At 37.9% G+C, this 17,095-nt stretch overlaps 2 protein-coding genes across 5 annotated transcripts in view; one reads left to right on the top strand and one right to left on the bottom strand.

Annotated features, from left to right (window-relative positions):
* Sas10 (UTP3 small subunit processome component Sas10) overlaps positions 1-398 on the top strand; it is a 33,237-nt gene extending 32,839 nt beyond the window's left edge. Inside the window, exon 11 of the mRNA XM_076175656.1 lies at positions 263-398. Within this exon, the coding sequence (XP_076031771.1) occupies positions 263-352 (90 nt within the window). The 3' untranslated portion in view covers positions 353-398. The remainder of the gene's footprint in view (positions 1-262) is intronic.
* The window catches only part of gish (casein kinase I gish), a 156,739-nt gene continuing 140,031 nt past the window's right edge, over positions 388-17,095 (bottom strand). For all 4 annotated transcript variants that reach the window (XM_076175652.1, XM_076175654.1, XM_076175653.1 and 1 more), the window contains 2 exons: positions 10,673-10,779; positions 388-10,411 (listed from right to left, as the gene is read on the bottom strand). In XM_076175652.1, the coding sequence (XP_076031767.1) occupies positions 10,360-10,411; positions 10,673-10,779 (159 nt within the window). In that variant the 3' untranslated portion in view covers positions 388-10,359. The remainder of the gene's footprint in view (positions 10,412-10,672; positions 10,780-17,095) is intronic.

Below are 17,095 nucleotides of genomic sequence, written 5' to 3'. Positions count from 1 at the left end.
TGGATGTACTGGGTGTTGCAACACTGGTTCTGACCCAGTGTAGTTTACAAGATGCAGTGATGATCCATCATCCAGGAGGTGCCAAGAGAAGAGGGGAGTGGAGTATGTAGGGGATGGAATGGGTGGGAGTGGTCTCTATGCCTTTATCTTTTGGCTACCTCCCATGTAAGGGGGAAAAAAAGCCTTTGGTATATGTATTTTTTCTTCCTCAAACTATATTGGATTATACCTTTGCATACTTACTCATTACTTTCCTTTCCAGGTTAAAATGGTGAGGAAAGAGCTGAAGAAATATGATGGAGAAGTTTCTGGTATAAAATCAAACGTTATCAAGAGCGTAAAAATAAAGTAGATTATTGTACACTGTTAAGGATCAATAAATAAAGATTTATCAACAGTATCATTATATTCTTCCAGTTATACGGATTATACAGATACAAATGCTGAATTTTAATATTAAACAGCACATAGAAGCAATATGTTCCATAGAGGCAAACAAGTGATTTTTCACCCTTTTAAAACCACATGACAACTCCATAGAAAGATTGAAATGCCACTATACCTATGATCAGTTGGAGTTGATACACCATATCGTACAAAAGTCACTACTACTTTGCCACTTGTGGAAAGGGGGACAGGCATCTTCTTGTGACTGGGGATTATTATTATTCAAAACATATTTTATATTTGCTTCATCCTTAATAACTTTAGTGAAAGATGATCACAGATGATACATACATACATACACACGCACACACACAGGCGCACAGACGCTGCCTACTCTTGCATCCCTCTGACCTATTTACACATGCTTGTTACATAGCCTACATTCATTCAAAACCTACTTTTGCATCATCTCTACACATACCATGAAAAAATTCTTGAGGTCACATAATATGAAGGAAGTTGTGAAATGTTTGAATTATTACATAAAAAGAGGGAGAACTGGGATTTGGGTTCTCTAGTTGACAGGAACCCCAATGGTGCAATTCATTTCAACTGCCATGCACGGTATTAGCCAAGATCTTCAGGAAACCTCCACGTAGGAGTTTCCCATAACCTAAGTATTAGGCATATGTGGTCACAAAGGCAAGGCAAGCATAATTACAAGACTGTGTTCCTGCACTGAGGTGTACTTCCCTTGCACATACTGGTCTATAGCAATGAGGTACAATGTAGTGTGCATGGCAGAAACAGTGAGAAGACCACACATTTCAAAATAAGCCTTCTCAAAGCACATACACTAGATATACATAAAAGATTTTGCAGCCATTAAAAAAAGTGTGGCTTTAAGAGAAGTATTAACATGAACTGCAGTCTTCAGCTACGTGTTGTATGGCCGAGGAGGAAATCACACACATCCCAGCTTGTACTTTTTGGCGGAGGGTAACAACTTTACACCTTTCAACTTGGACTTGTGACTCAAATGTTAATTAACTTTGTGAACTTCAATTTTGCCTTTCACATTTTTCCAAGTGTAGGAAACCAGTGTAAGGAAGGGTATGGAGCTTAAATAAAACTATAACCATACATGGCATTGAGGGATACAATAAAAGTTGATAGAAAAGGCTTCCCATTTTCATCACAATCTTTAACACTATCACGTGAAATAAGAAAAAATACTGGACACTTCACCTGAAGATGTCCAGAAGGTTACGAGATCACAACATAGCATATCAGATATGGATCGACATAAAATACACTTGTCCAGGAACTTTTAGAGTAGAGAGGATGTCTGTACTAAGAGCTAATGTTCCTTTGCTGGACATGTAAATGAATCATGACTTAGTGAACAAAAATGGAAATTATTCAACTATGGCAGTCCATGACCAGCCACCTGTTTCTGTACATAGCAAAATCAAATTCATGTTGTCTGAAGTTCTTTTCAGTGTATCACTACTGAAACTACACTTACAAAATTCAGTAAGCTCAGTTGGTGCCATACATCAATCTATATAACAAAGCCCTAGCACCTTTGTATATTACAAACTAAACATTTTCAATTTCCTGTCTGGTGATACTGGCAGCATGTTTGTCAATATTGGCGGAATTCTTCTCATACTGTGGCACCATGGATCTGGGTTTGGCATCCCCCTCTATAAGGCTACAAGGGAATTAATTTATACAAACTTTATTAGCAGATAAAATACATCTCCCATGGACAAAAGGCAGGAAGGAGAAAGCAAATAAAAATAAAAAGTTTCATAAGGAATAAAAAATATATAATGATGCTACACATTTAGAGAGGACACTGATGCCTTTTACTATACATGGGAGGGTGGAGAGCATAAATGTATGGTTGCAAAAATACAACTTTGTCAATTTATGTGTGTAGTGAGTCTGCATAAGAAACAGGTCTTGTACCTCATGTTTACAAGACACTACTTGTCATGTCCCTTTTCACAATTTAGTTAAGGCATACTTCACTTTAGTTCTACTATACATTCATTTGAAATTTTGCACACTTTGAGCACACACTTCTATTGGCAATTCATTCTATTTGTCCACCTAAGGTTTCCTCAAAGGTTCCCCACTCAGGTGGGGGCTGTCTATAGTTGTGTGACAGGTTGCAGTAAATATAGTCTGCTCTTGAAGAGCTGTAAATTTTTTGCCTACATTTCTTCCTTTGATATATTTTTATATTGTGATTATGTTTAACCTCACCTCCGACATTATTAAGCCCACATATTCTGGTCTTTCTTTTCAAGTCATGCCTTGAATGTTTGGAGCCCATAGCATTTGTGTGTATAGATGTGTGTGTTAGTGTTTGTTTATGTTTACATGTATACATATCATTTGGTTGTCCTGATACTGTTGAATGGTCTGACATATCTCAAGTCTCAAATTTCTAGTCTGGCTGGCTGAGCATATTCTGTCCTAGGAAAAGAAGACAGCAGAAGGGAAGACCAAGATTAGGTGAAGCATGGGATGGAAGATGCACACTGGAAAAAGAGTAGATATGTGGACAAAATGGATTAAGGCTTGAGAATATGAATAACAATTATGATTAAGGTTGCTGTTATGTGACAAGGGAGAAAGGAAAAGGAGCAATGACTGGATGGGGGGAAAGAATAAAGGAAGTAGCATAGCATTTTCTGTTTGAAAGATGTACACTGTGGGATCTAAATAATTTTGAGCTTATTTCTTAATCACACATGCAACAGTTGATTCTTATCTTATTGGTTCATAGACTTGCCAACCTGGGAGATCTGTTGGTGAATCCATCTGAGAAAATGCTGTAGATGAAAATAATTTAAGGAAACTGAGGCACTGGTAGACAGTGTTTGAACCAGATGTCCACTAAAATGAGATTAGAAAGGCAGAAGGCAAATGTTGGGGCAAGGTGCCAGTTATCAGGTACTTGTGCAAGGATATAGCAGCAGGTGGAAGCAAGACAGGGAACCAATGCAATCAGAATTATAAGGGATGAGGATGAGAGCAAGGGTAGGAATAGTAGAGACCGATGTTGAAACACTGCTGCTGTATAGTAGTAAACTATGCTAAGGACACAGTGGGTTGTTCACTTGTTTGCTGGTGTCATGGTGCTGAGTTGGCCTGCTAACACAGCAGCCCTGAGTTCAGCCCCCAATTTGGGCTGAAAAGCATCACAGCACTGCAAGTCATACCCACTTCCTCAGGCAGAGTTGGAGGTTGTGTATACAAGGTCAAAGCATTACCCACAGATCAGGCAATATACAAGTTCTGAGCTCTCATCCAAAGGGTAACATTTGTCAATCACGAGTCCAGCACGTGATAAAAAAAACATGGTGAATTACCAGAATATCAAAATTATGAAAATGGACTGCCTGGGGGAATGCATGGAGTAAAAGATCCAGGTTAATTGGTGGGAGTGGGGCATAATAAAAACTACAATAATAGTGAACAAGTGAATGTAGAGGGAGCAATGAATGGAGCATAGCTAAGTGCTTTTGAGATAGAAGTGATGGGAAAGAGATGACAATTGTCACTTGATTATCACCGTCAAATCCAAAGCCTCATATTAGCTGGCAACTTTCTTCAGGCCTTCTCATAGATTTCTCGGGGAAGAAATGTTGGACTGTTGCCCGTGTTGTACTTGTTTGGGATGGTCTCTATGTCACAAGCTTACAGTAGCAGGAGAAGCAAACCAATCATTGGCTCTCTGCTCCCCTTATGTGAAAAGGTGGAGGAAATAATCAAAGTTGACAAAGATCTTAAACCTGGTTCAGGAGCCAAGTGTCAGTCCTTGGGCTTACATTTCTAAATGGAGATGAAAGGGTGTTAGTTTTGAAGATGGGCAGCAGGGAGATCATTCTTGCATCCAATAAAAAAGACCATCACCTGCAGACAGGTACCCATCAGTCCCAATGGAATGGGAGAAGAAAACTAAAGTAACAGTGAGAGGTGTAATGAATGTTGAAGAAGGGAATGACTAAGGAGACAAAGATACTGATTGCATGATATAAGAGTACAGGATACATTTAGGAGGGAAGGTGCTTGAAAGTAAAGGGATAAATATCTAAATTACAGTTCAGAGGAGCAGTGGGGAGTGATATTATCCTCCTCTGTTTCAGTTTCTAGGGTAATTACCTAAATAGGGTACAAGGTGATTCCCATCCAATATGAAGGTTCTTAGAAGAGTGGTGGTGGTGACTCACTTGAGAGCTCCCTTCCTCATCAATTAAAGCCATAAAACCACTCTTCACTGGGAACTTAACTTGCCCCTACATAAACAAGTGAAGAAGGCAGGATTTGTATTTACTTTGGCATCTCCTAACAAAGTGATGGTTGCTAAGCTAGTTCTTACTACAGGAATGCTCACTTCAGATCCTGAAACAGAACCTAAAAATTTTTCCTTCATAGTTGCACTTTGACTCATAGCATAACCCCTCTATATTCATCATGAAGCTAATAACCAATTTATATTATTTTCCCTCATCTGTTCCACTTTTCTCCTCCAATCCCCATTTTGTACAATGTCAGACTCCTCCATGTTTATCCCACTTCTGTACTTGCACACCATTACACTATCTCTACCTTTTCCTTCCTTCCACTTTAAAATTTACACTATCAGGCTTTCATTCCCTCCAAATGTGCAAAGCACCTTTATCTTTTCTATACTTTCCCCCTTCAATCCATATGCCATATCTCATCAAGTGAAGAGGTTAAGAATAGGAAAGAAATCATCACCTCTTACAGTTCTTCCTGCTTTAAACCACTGGCAAATCTGCACATTTTCCTCATAACTTGCTCTATCACTCATGTATGCACATTTTCATTTGTTTGATAACCTGATTGAGCTTTCATAACTTTTAATTAACCCCATCCACCCATCTTTTCCTTGGTCTACCCCTTGTTCTCATTCCTGGCACAGCACATCCATGAATACTTTGAGGATCGCTACCCTTAACTATTCACAAAAACAAAGTACCTCTGGTGGTCTGGTCATCCCTTTCTCTTAACCCTACCTGTATCCATGTCTTTTCACAATGTCTATTGTTTGGTGCTCTTCTATTTCATAATTCTATACCCTCAGGAAATTAATTTCCATGTGATCTTTCTCTCTTACGTCCATCATATGGGCTTTACTATAACGATTTGCTACAATTGCTTTGGAAGGATATTCATGTCACTGGTTCAACTGTACAGCTCTCAATGCAACTCCTGCGTTCTCCCTCATCCCTCACTCTATAGCTTATCTATACCAAATCCTAATACAAAACAAAATCGATTATGGATGTCAGGCTTACTCCTTATCCTCACCTACAGCCCCCAGAATATCTGACCCCCATATGCAGCACCCAAGCGAGAAGCTGAAGTGTAGAAAGTAAATACATTGAAATCTCTACAGGCTCATTTCCCTTTCCATTCAATTGTATATCGACCTTGTCCCCTCCATTTTTGGATGCCACCATAACATTACTCTATGATGCACTAACTTTCAGTTGCCTTCTCCAATATAACTCACTTCATATGTAATAATTATTTTCCATTTTCTTGTTTCGTTTTGATATATAGACTCCTATCACTCTCCATTCCCAGTGATTTTAATTTTAATAAGCTGCACCTTGCACATCAATTTGCTTGCACAGTGCAGCTTTTTCACAATACCATTCCCACACTTCATTCACAAAAAATAGTCTTCCTCCAACATACCTCTAAATCTTCAAACCACTTTCCATCTATCAACTTCCGTGCTCTATTTCTTCTTTCATTGGCACTATTACTAAAGCATTTCACTTCTTTACAATATCTCTTTCACCCCTCATTTTCACATGGGATGGCATGTCTGCAGACTACCTTCATTAATGATAGAAGAAATATTTTTGTATACATAAAGATACAATTTTCACCCTACAACTCCTCTACTCTCTTTCCCTCATTCTCATCACATCATTTCACTTTGTCACTCTCCTTATGAGGTGCATCCATATAAACACTGAAGTGCTGACATTACATAGCATTGCTTCCAACCTATACCATGAATCACAAGATAGCTTCATATACACTTTTACCTTTCATTTGCTTTTTTCACTGCTCTCTGCACCTTTCCTTTTATCCAATTCATTTCTAGTATTCTCCATTGGGTTCTACCTATTCTTATCACAGACTTTCTTGGTTACAATGTGAATACCTGGTCCATAGATGCCCTTCCCTTCCAAAACCTACCTTGTACCTTCTCCATCCTTTTATCCATTTCCCTTATCCTTTGTCATTATCATTCTTTTGTACATCTTTCAATTACATTTAACATTGTGATTTATGCAATTTTTGCATTCATTTCTACTATGTATGTGACTTCTTCCAGTAATATGGAGCACCTCAGCATCTTGTAAAAAATCACTGGAACCATCAATCATTTTCTTCCTTCAATGAATATAAATAATGGTTACACCTTTTCCTGTTTCCACCTTACCATTCACTGCCTTTTCTGTTTCAGAAGGTAAGGAGGTGCTAAACTGCTTAAATGAGGAAGAAAATGTGGAGTACAAGAAGCTGAGAGAAGAGTGGGAGAAGTGAAGGATAGAGTAGAGCTAGGAATGCAGGAGGGATGGGGATGTTTCAAAGAGGGAGTCACAAGGTGTGCAAAGATGGTGTGTGGAAGGAAATAGAAGGAATGATAAAGCAAGAAGGTTGTAGAAGAGAAGAAATGAGTGTTCACAGATTGGTTATAAAATAGGACAAGAGAAACATACGAGATACAAAGAAAAAAGAAGAGAAGTAAAATATAATATGGTGGAGGCACAACAAAGGAGAGCAGATGTAAAATGGGGGAAGAGTCTGACAGAAAATTGTGAAAGTAATAAAAAGATATTTTGGAAGAAAATTAAGTGTGGAAGGGGAGGTGAATCAAGCAGAGAAGAAAAGGTAAAAGGTGCAGATGGAAAGATGATAACAGAAGATGTGGCAGTAAGAGGAAAATGGCAGAGTATTTTCTCGAGTTACTAAATGTAGAGGAGGATAGGGAGGGAAAGGTGATTGCAATGGGAGGCTCTAAGAAAATGACAGTGATGGATGACACAAATGCAGGAGAAATAAGAAAAGATGAAATGAAAGCAGTTATTAAAATGATGAGGGCAGGCAAGAAACCTGGGTTAGATGGGTGTCATGCAGAGTATCTAAAAAAGAGAGGTACAGTGATGGTGGACTGGCTGATGAGGTTGCTTAATGTTTGTCTAAAAGAGGATAGAGTGCCAGAGGACTGGAGGAGTGCCTGTATGGTTCTGCTTTACAAGGGAAAAGGGGACAAATGGGAGTGTAGTATTTTCAGAGGGATCAGTTTGTTGAGTGTTGTGGGGAAGGCTTATGGGAGGGTTTTGACTGACAGGATTAGGAGAGGAACAGAGTGGGTTTAAGACAGGTAAAGGTTGTTTAGATCAGATTTTTGTGGTAAGACAGATATGAGAGAAAGCTTTAGCAAAAAGGTGAGGATGTTTTTAGGGCCTTTATGGATTTGGAAAAGGCTTATGACAGGGTAGACAAGCTGGTAAGAGCAGTCAAGAGCTTTTATGATGGTAGTACAGCCTGTGAGGATATATGGACATAACAATCAATCCACTGACTCATATTTCTTTTGCAGGGGATCTGTGACCCCCAGGGATTCAGTCACAGCCACCAGGTTGGCCCCGTATTTCTGTCAGGGAAGACTTTGTAGTATTGTCTGAAATGGATAAGTATTGGACGTTACAAGATGACATGTGATGTGTCTTTTCTGGGGCATGTGGAGTTCTGTGCCAGGCATATCTTGTGTAGATATTGTTTCACTGCTGGGTAACCTATGCATAGGTGTCTTAATCTTGTATGTCTAGGAAGTGTTTTTTTTTTTTTTTTTTTCTGGGTTTATGTTAGGCAATACCTGGTTTAGTATGCTATATTGGAAAAATATATAATAGCAAATGTGAAAAAAAAAGAAATATATTCATATGACAGGGTACTGGGCTACTGGCTGCACATTTATATCGAGTCATACTTGAGATTTCAGTGGCCCTGAGGACCAATCATCCAGCATCTTTTTACGTTCAGACACACATCTCCACTAAAAGTAATGCTTGGCCATTTTTTAACTTTTATTATACCTGTTTCTGCTGACCTTACATATCTTGTGTACCACTCTGATGAATGAGGCTTTGGAAGGGTATGGGATGGTCAGCTTTGACTTGGCCACTACCCTCCTAAGGATGAAATTATCATTTGGTCTGTATGTATATGTATGTATCACTCCTACAGCAACACCTCTTCTTTTCTCACACTCCTGTGGCTACAGGCTAAGAATGCCACCACTGTATTCCTATGCATGATGTAAAAGATGAATAAATGGAGTGAAAGGACTGTGATCTTCTTTTTCTATTTTTCTCCCACACAGTGTCAGGGCATGCTCAACTTGGCCATCCCCATTACATGGGGTAAAAGACTACTGATACATAACACAGGTCCTGCCAAAATGGTGTGACCATTTGAGCAGATTGAAAAGAGTCATCAAAGATATATGATTTAAAGGAGACAGCAGGGTTGATGACAATATAATGGAAAAGTAATCATTAACACATGTCTACAGAAAGAGGGACTCAATCATGGTGAAACAAAGATGTAAGTGCTGGGGTTTAAGGGGAATGATGCTAGAAAGTAGAGGAATGGAGATGATGGGATAGGTATATATATATATATATATATATATATATATATATATAATTTTTTTCAGCTATTAGCTTTTTTCACCTTGCTGAAGGCTATGCTACTTCCATGGCTGTGATGACAATCCAGCTCTTTGAGGAAAAGAGGGTTGAACAAAAGTCTCCTCGTCATATTTATAGTGTTTGACAACTTACTAATCTGCAATTCATGATGCAAGTAATTTGTAAATATCATTTCTCCACTGCACTACCCATGATATATGAGCATATACATACATACACATGTACATATGCATTTATAAAACTTTGAATATCGAGTCACTTTTAACATCATATCTATTTGTTTAAATTCAAGCAATATTTCAGATTAAATTGTGTATTTACCTAGTTGTGTCTTACGGGAAGGGGAGCTACATTCGTGGTGTCCCGTCTCTGTATCTCACAGTATCTAAATTGTTCTTAAATTTGTGTATGGTTTTTGTGTGGTGTGTGTGTGTGTGTGTTTTCCAATCAAAATGAACTCCTATGTTCAACATGGCCTGTAGACCAACCACTGTACTTAATCCTACCTGTATAACCCCATGTGGAAATGCCTTGAAACAATTTGGTCCATCTGCTTCTTCACAAAGAAAAATGTTAAACTCGAAAGTTCCTTTTTGACAAGTATTGCACTTTTTACCTCCCAGATTCACATGGGCCATTACACTTTTGATATTAAAGTTGCCTTTTTCATTGCTGAAGTGTTTATCCTTTTAAGTATAAAAGTAGGACTTAAAAACGTGGGTGCATAGTTCCTATGTGGCTCAGTATGTAGGGTATTGCAAAGCCTTTGATGTTCAATTTCACAATTTAGCAACTTTTTTTTCATTTCAAAACTGAAAATAATCACAAAATCCACTAAATTAGGATGACTTGAAGAAAAACCTAGAATGACAAAAGACTGACAAAGTTTGTCACAACTTGTTTGATCTTGGCCATCTGTGCACCTCTTCCAGGCCCCTTCACCTCTTGTCCATCGGTTGCAACTAAAGGTCCTTGGAAGAGGTGGCAGCTGAAGCTACTTGCATCAATGCTTGGTGGCAATGGGGTGTTGTTGTTGGTGGTAATGTTGATACACTCCTGTATGGGGTTGCTGAGGATGGGTTGCACTCTCTGGGGGATTTAGGATGCTTTCATTGGACTGAGACTGAGATGCCGGCAGCAAGACAGCAATGGCTTCCCGTTCTGGTGAGCATTGAACCACTGCCAGTCATTTACTGCGTCCACCCTTCTTCTTCTTGCGCTTAAAAAAGCAACAGCATCTAAAACAAAAAAAGGCCAAATTAGCATAAATCAAATAAATACCTAAATCTATCCACATCTATATACCACATGCTTCTTCCCCCATACATGGGAGGTAGCCAGTCAATTCACACACCCACTCCCACCCATTCTCCTCCCATCCACCACCCACTGTTTCCCTCCCATCTTAGCTCCTCATGGATAAAGGGTCATCCCTGTCTCCTGCCCACTGCCCAGGTCAGAAGCAATAGATGAATAAATATATTAATGCAGGCACTCACTTAGTCTCTTCATGTGTGTCCCCTTCCTGAGGTGCAGTGATGGGGGTGTTGGAGTGGCCTGTCAGGGGGTCATCAGGCCCAAGTTCTCCATTTGTTGAACTCACAACCTGGAACGAGACCAAAATACTCTTATCATTCATTCCTGATGAGACTTCCTAATGAAACGTTTTCTCAAGGGAAAAATGCATACAGCTTCTTGTTAAACTAAAACAGAGAATGATTATTGTGGACTGTAAAACTAATATTTGGTAGGAAATATGAATTTCTTAAGGATTCATAACCAAAACAATATTCTAAATTGTTGAAGAGTTCATGGTATAATAAAAATGTTAAATTAAAACATGTATATTGACAGAATATGTGTCACAACTTAAGTTTTAAAAAATATATCATGACTTCATAAAATCATAATCTAAAATATACAATAAGCTTGATCAAATACAGTTCAACTGATTCCTTACTAAACTTGTGAGAAACTAGAGGCAGTGGTGTGCAAAACTAGTTTACAAGTGAAGTGATGAAGGCCAGAGATGAATGTGACATGGAGACCTGAACTTCCACAAAACATATATACACGCACAATGCACAAATCCTGTCAATCATATGCAGTGTATTACGCTATTGTCACTTGCCTCTTAAAGGATCCATCACCAGATATCTATGAACATATTTTACAGTGTTGAGAGTAGGAACCTTTATCTACAGATGCACAAGACATCTTAATTCTGCCAATTGTAAACTATCACCCATTAAGCAATGATTCAGAAGGCAGCAGTAATGCAAGGCAGTTTCAATGCATGGCTGTATAAACATGCAACTTGGTAGAGCAAGAGGAAAGGGTTTAGTACACTATTACAATAATCCTAGAATGCCATATATACCTCAAATATTTACCATACCCTAAGGGAAAAGTATCTATTGAAAAATTACTACTGAAGAGGTGAATCACCATATGGTCAAATTCTATATTACTGAAATTTCCATTTCATTTAAACCCGTCAACTAAATATGCTAAAACTACTTTCACAGACATCAAATGAATTTGTAATAGCCAAATATACCAGACACTATACATACAACAGTAGAATTTAATCTTTACTCCTTTAGAGTAAATTTCAAGGTCAAAATTTTGAATGTGTATCTACACAAAGATCATTCAAACAGTAACAGCTAGTAAAAAGGAAAAATGCAATGTCTAACAAAGCCAACAATTAACATTCAACATGTACACATTTTTTACTTCCACATTTTTTACTTCATTAATTGACACTGGGATTGATCAAAATATGCTATGCATTAAGGGTGAATTGAGGAAGCTTGTGAATACAGGAATGGGTGAGATGGCTTGTTTTGCTTTATATTTTTAGTGGATAAGGGAGAGGGAGGGGGTTGCCGTGTGGTACAGTAGTGGAGCTCAACTAGCTCCTGCACTTCTGTGAATGAGCTGTACCTCACTGCATTGCTTTTGAATCAAACAATATGGAGGATAGGATGACCTTCCTTTGCCCAAGGTCCTGAGATTGGGGAGGTGGTTGAATAAGTCATTTATTTATAATGTATGTTCTTAGACTTTGTTACTCCCCTTTGATAGGGAAATGGTCTTTGTTGTGTGTGTATTTACCTAGTAGTATTTTACAGGACTAGAGCTATGCTCATAGTGACCCGCTTTTGTCCCTGCATCCAGTTTGTTCTTAAAATCTTGTATAGTTTTGGCACTCACTGTTTCCCAGTTTAGTTTGTTCCAGACATTAATCTGTGTGGGAAGCTATTCTTTTTCAAATCTCTTCTGTAACCATCCTTCTTTAGCTTCTTCTCGTGTCCTCTTGTTTTTCTTCTGTCCCATTTTAATAAGTCATCTCTATCAAGAACTTCCATCCCTTTCATAATTCTGTAAATAGTTAGTAAATCAACTCTTTCTCTTCTCTGTTCCAGTGTTGATAGATGTAATTTATTCAATCTTTGTTTGTATGTCAAATCTGAGAGTGTAGGTGCCATTTTTGTTGCTGCTCTTTGAATTTTTTTCTAATTTCTTTCTTTATTTATTTATTCATTTATTTATTTATTTTTTTGTACTAGGTGCCCATAGTGTCGCAGCATACTCCAGTTTAGGTCTTATCAGTGTAATTAATATTTTCTTTACCATTTCTTCATCCATGTAGTCGAAGGCCACTTTCATTGATCTTAATAAGTTAAAAGTCCCTCCAACTAGTTTATTGACATGTTTAGCTGGTGTCAAGTCACTTGAGATAATTACTCCTAGATTCCTTTCTGAGTCAACTTTATTGACTTCCTTGGTACCAATTTTATGTTGACCTGATATTCTATTTTTGCTTTTTTCCAAATTCCATTATACTGCATTTCTTAATGTTAAAGTTCATTTCACACTTCTGACTCCATTTCCATATTTTGTCTAGGTCTTCTTGTAGCGATCTGCAGTCTTCTGTGTTTACTCTCTAAGTAGTTTGGCATCATCAGCAAAGAATCTCATGTAACACTTCACTCCCTCATCCATATCATTTATATATATGGCAAACATTAAAGGAGCCAATACAGAGCCCTGTGGGATGCCTGTGTGTGTTTTATATATATATATATATATATATATATATATATATATATATATATATATATATGTTGTAGTATAAAATAGAGACAGATAAGTGGAGGGTGGCAAGGGGATGCAGGATAATGCAGGAGTGAATATTCTCTAATGTTTCGACGGATGTCTTCCTCAGAGAGACTACAGACTATCATATTCTGGGGACAATATATACCCCAGTACTGGCTAATCTTGCCGGCTGTCTGGGAATGGATCCCGCTGATTGGCTAGTGGTTTGCGATCTCTTGCGAGATAGCGCGGCTAAGGTCAATCTGGCTGTGGGTCATGCTAGGCTAATGTGTCCTTCCAGGTGATTGGTGACCATGTTCATTGTGATGTGTGCGGCTTCTATGGTTTTTCTTAATCTCTTTTCCAGTCCCTTGTGGAGAACCTCGACGTTATTCCAGTTGGGGAGTTGGGAAGATGTCTGTGTGTATCTACATGTACCACCAAAGAGTTAGAAGTTCTGTGGTGACGTAGATCACTCTTGTGTTTGTACACTTTTTTTCAATGCCACACAATGACTCTCCACTGTACGTGGCTGGACATCCTCCACATAGAATTTTGTATACAATGCTGTTCTGGTTTATGATATTCTTATTCTCATTCTTACTTACTATGTCTTTGATTCTTAATCCCACGGCATGTGCTGTGTATATCCTTTGTGGATAGAAAGTTAGTAATTACTTCTGCTCCATTTGAGTATGGTACTACCAGGTAATCCTCTTTGGTCGTTTTGTTACTTGTTCTTGATATCATAAATGCTTCGTTTTTTAATTTGTTTAGAAGACCTGAGGGGTACATGAGTTTACACAAGGCTTCGGTTATGTATATTTCATCTATCAGAAATTCATCGCTGCATATCCTTATAGCTCTTAGGTAGAAACCTATTATCACACCAGACTTTGTTCTTGTGCTGTGCTGTGAGAGGTAGTGTATGAAATCGTCTCTGTTTGTGGGTGTCCTATTGACAGAGAATTTAGCACTGCTACCCTCCCAGAGTATGAGTGTATCCAGGTAGGGAAGCTTTCCTTCCATCTCCATTTCTACCATGAATTGGATATGTTCGTTAACTTCATTCAACATGAATGCAGTGAGGAGAGCTCTGACTAACATAAGCGAAGATGAGTTACCAGTTAAGAAAATGGACTACAAAGAGCTAGTATCTTTGTGTTAATTTTGGCACGTTTGTTTTCAAAGAACAGGAATACACACAATATAGAGGTTTAGCCATGGGTTCACCTCTGAGTGTGGTAATGGCATCCTTATATATGGAAACACTAGAAGTAGAAAAATTCACACGGATCATAGGAAAAAGCTCTAAGTGGTTCCGGTATGTGAATGATATTTTAGTAATAATGCCAGAAGAGTCAAATATTAACAAAAAACTTCCCATGTTGAATGAAGTTAACAAACATATCCAATTCACGGTAGAAATGGAGATGGAAGGAAAGCTTCCCTTGCTGGATATATGTGTGTATATATATATATATATGTATATATATATATATATGTATCTATAAATATATGTATCTATAAATATCTGTATATATATATGTATATATATGTATATATATATATATATATGTATATGTATATATATATATATGTATATATATATATGTATATATATATGTATATATATAGTATATATATATGTATATATATATGTATATATATGTATATATATATATATATATATATATATATATATATATATATGCATCAAAACAACTTATTTTCCTGTCCTAACTGTCCCCATAACATGTAGTTGAATTGGAATATCTTACTGCTAGAGTACAAAATGAGCTGGTAGAGGTAATGCAGAGGTAGTATGACAGGAGGGAAAAGTAGCAGAGATGATGTTGGAAATGTATATTGAAAGGGAAATGATGATGGTGAACACAGTGTTCACAAGGAAATATGCAAATTAGTACACGTGGGTTATGATGGATGGCAAGTGGGTAACAGAGCGGGCATTAATGGATTATGTAGTGGTGCCCAAAAAAGGCACTGGAAAATCTCTGGATATCAATGAGTTAATAACTATTACTTCCAGTTTCTCAAAGTGGAAAACTTGCTGCTCAACAACACCAGCTGGCAACAGTCCCTACATCTTCCCACAGATCTCTATGGGAGGAAACTTCAGACGACTACTGTCTGTGTCGTATTAGTGTGGGACTGCTTCTTTGACAATGGCCGCAAGTAGGAGGGGAGGAGTTGCTGGTTGTCAGCTCTCCATGAGTGAAAAGGTGTAAGAAATATAGTTAAAAGTTTAAAGAGAGATCTTGGGCTAGTCCAGAGACTGAATACAAGTCCCTCAGGGATGCACCTCCTGATGGAAGTGAAGGGGTTTACAAGTTTTGAAGATGACTCTGCCATCCATCTTGAAGGACCACCACAAACAGGTACCTCATTGATCCTTATGAAAGTGTTCAGAGGAGGAACAGATGGTATGTCTGATCATTAGGTGGGAGATTACATGTGGAGGTAAAATGGAGAAATATGACAATGATGGGAGAACAGAGGTATTGAAAGTAAGCAAAATGAATGACATGGGAAAGAAAATACAAGCAAATCTTGGAGGTATGGAATATAGTAAAATATAAAGAAGTGGAATATGAAGAAATGCTACATTGTGCTGTAACAGTGTGTGGAATGATCTCAATCAATCTCTTACCCCAGGTCTCTCTTGCAAGAGATGCAAGAGGATCTCAGATAAACGGCAACAACTACAGGGCTGGCCCATAAGTCACTCAAAGAAAAGATAGTGTTGAGGTCTGGGATTGATAAGAGTACGGCAATGCAAAATAAGATGTTCTGTCTTCTGTGTGATAATTCCATCAGGGACAAATTTCATCAGTGGGCCTATTCTGAGTTGCAATTGTTTTAAAACTGGATAGTGGCTTAAATACAGATGTGCAAGTGTAGTTTTTGATTGTTGTGGAAGGGATTTCTCAAAGGAATTAATTGTCTGAGGGAGTCTGGTGAAATAAGGAGTTAGGTGGTTGGTCTAGGAGTGTTTTTGTAATTTGAGTGGTGGTGGTCTGCTGTAGCTGTTCAGAGTAGTATGCTGTCAGTTTATATATCTTTTTTCCAGTCAGTTGAATGAGCTAGTGTTACATGACAAGATACATATTATTATACAATAAAAAGTATCGAGAGCTCTTGTACAAAACTGTGTACCTATTATTTTCATATGCTGTTCTATGGAGAGGATTTTACTTTTTGTGTGTACATGTCCTACTGGGGTGGGCTGTGATCCTGTTACTATTCCTTGTGATTTATTTTGTGCAGTTCATAGGGCGTCTATATTTTCCTTAATTATTGAGAACCATGCCATGGAGGCATTAACATGTATAGTTCTTATGAACTGTTTACAAAGTTATTAGAGTTTCTTTATGTATGTTTATCCTCTTCCTGACTTTCATGGTTTGGGCCTTAATGTGCAGGGTGAAAGAAATGTGGGTAAACAAAAAATGAGACCCAGGATTTTAGGATTTTGTCCAATTTTAGGAGTTGACCATTCAGTTTTACTATTGGATGTTTCCTTGATTCATGGTTGTGGTAAGCAATGTCAATGATGATTTTTCTATGGGACTTCAATCTATTTTGTCTTTGGTCATTTTTTAGTTTATTTGATTGGGTGTTCTTCACAACTGTTCTGTAGGAAAGTAAGAACATCACTGTATTTATGTCACATTCCAGCTCTAAACACAGGACAAGTCTGGCCAAAGAAACTGAAGCAATGATCATACAAAAGATGCACATCACCTCATCCAACAGTGCCCCATCCTAAATCTAACCAGATAACAACACAATAT

The sequence above is a fragment of the Oratosquilla oratoria genome, chromosome 37 (assembly GCF_046742065.1).
Source record: "Oratosquilla oratoria isolate Oo_2021 chromosome 37, ASM4674206v1, whole genome shotgun sequence".
In the NCBI taxonomy this organism is placed as follows: Eukaryota; Metazoa; Arthropoda; class Malacostraca; order Stomatopoda; family Squillidae; genus Oratosquilla; species Oratosquilla oratoria.
The sequence above is the reverse complement of the archived record's forward strand: the minus strand, read 5'-3'. Positions and strand labels throughout refer to the sequence as shown.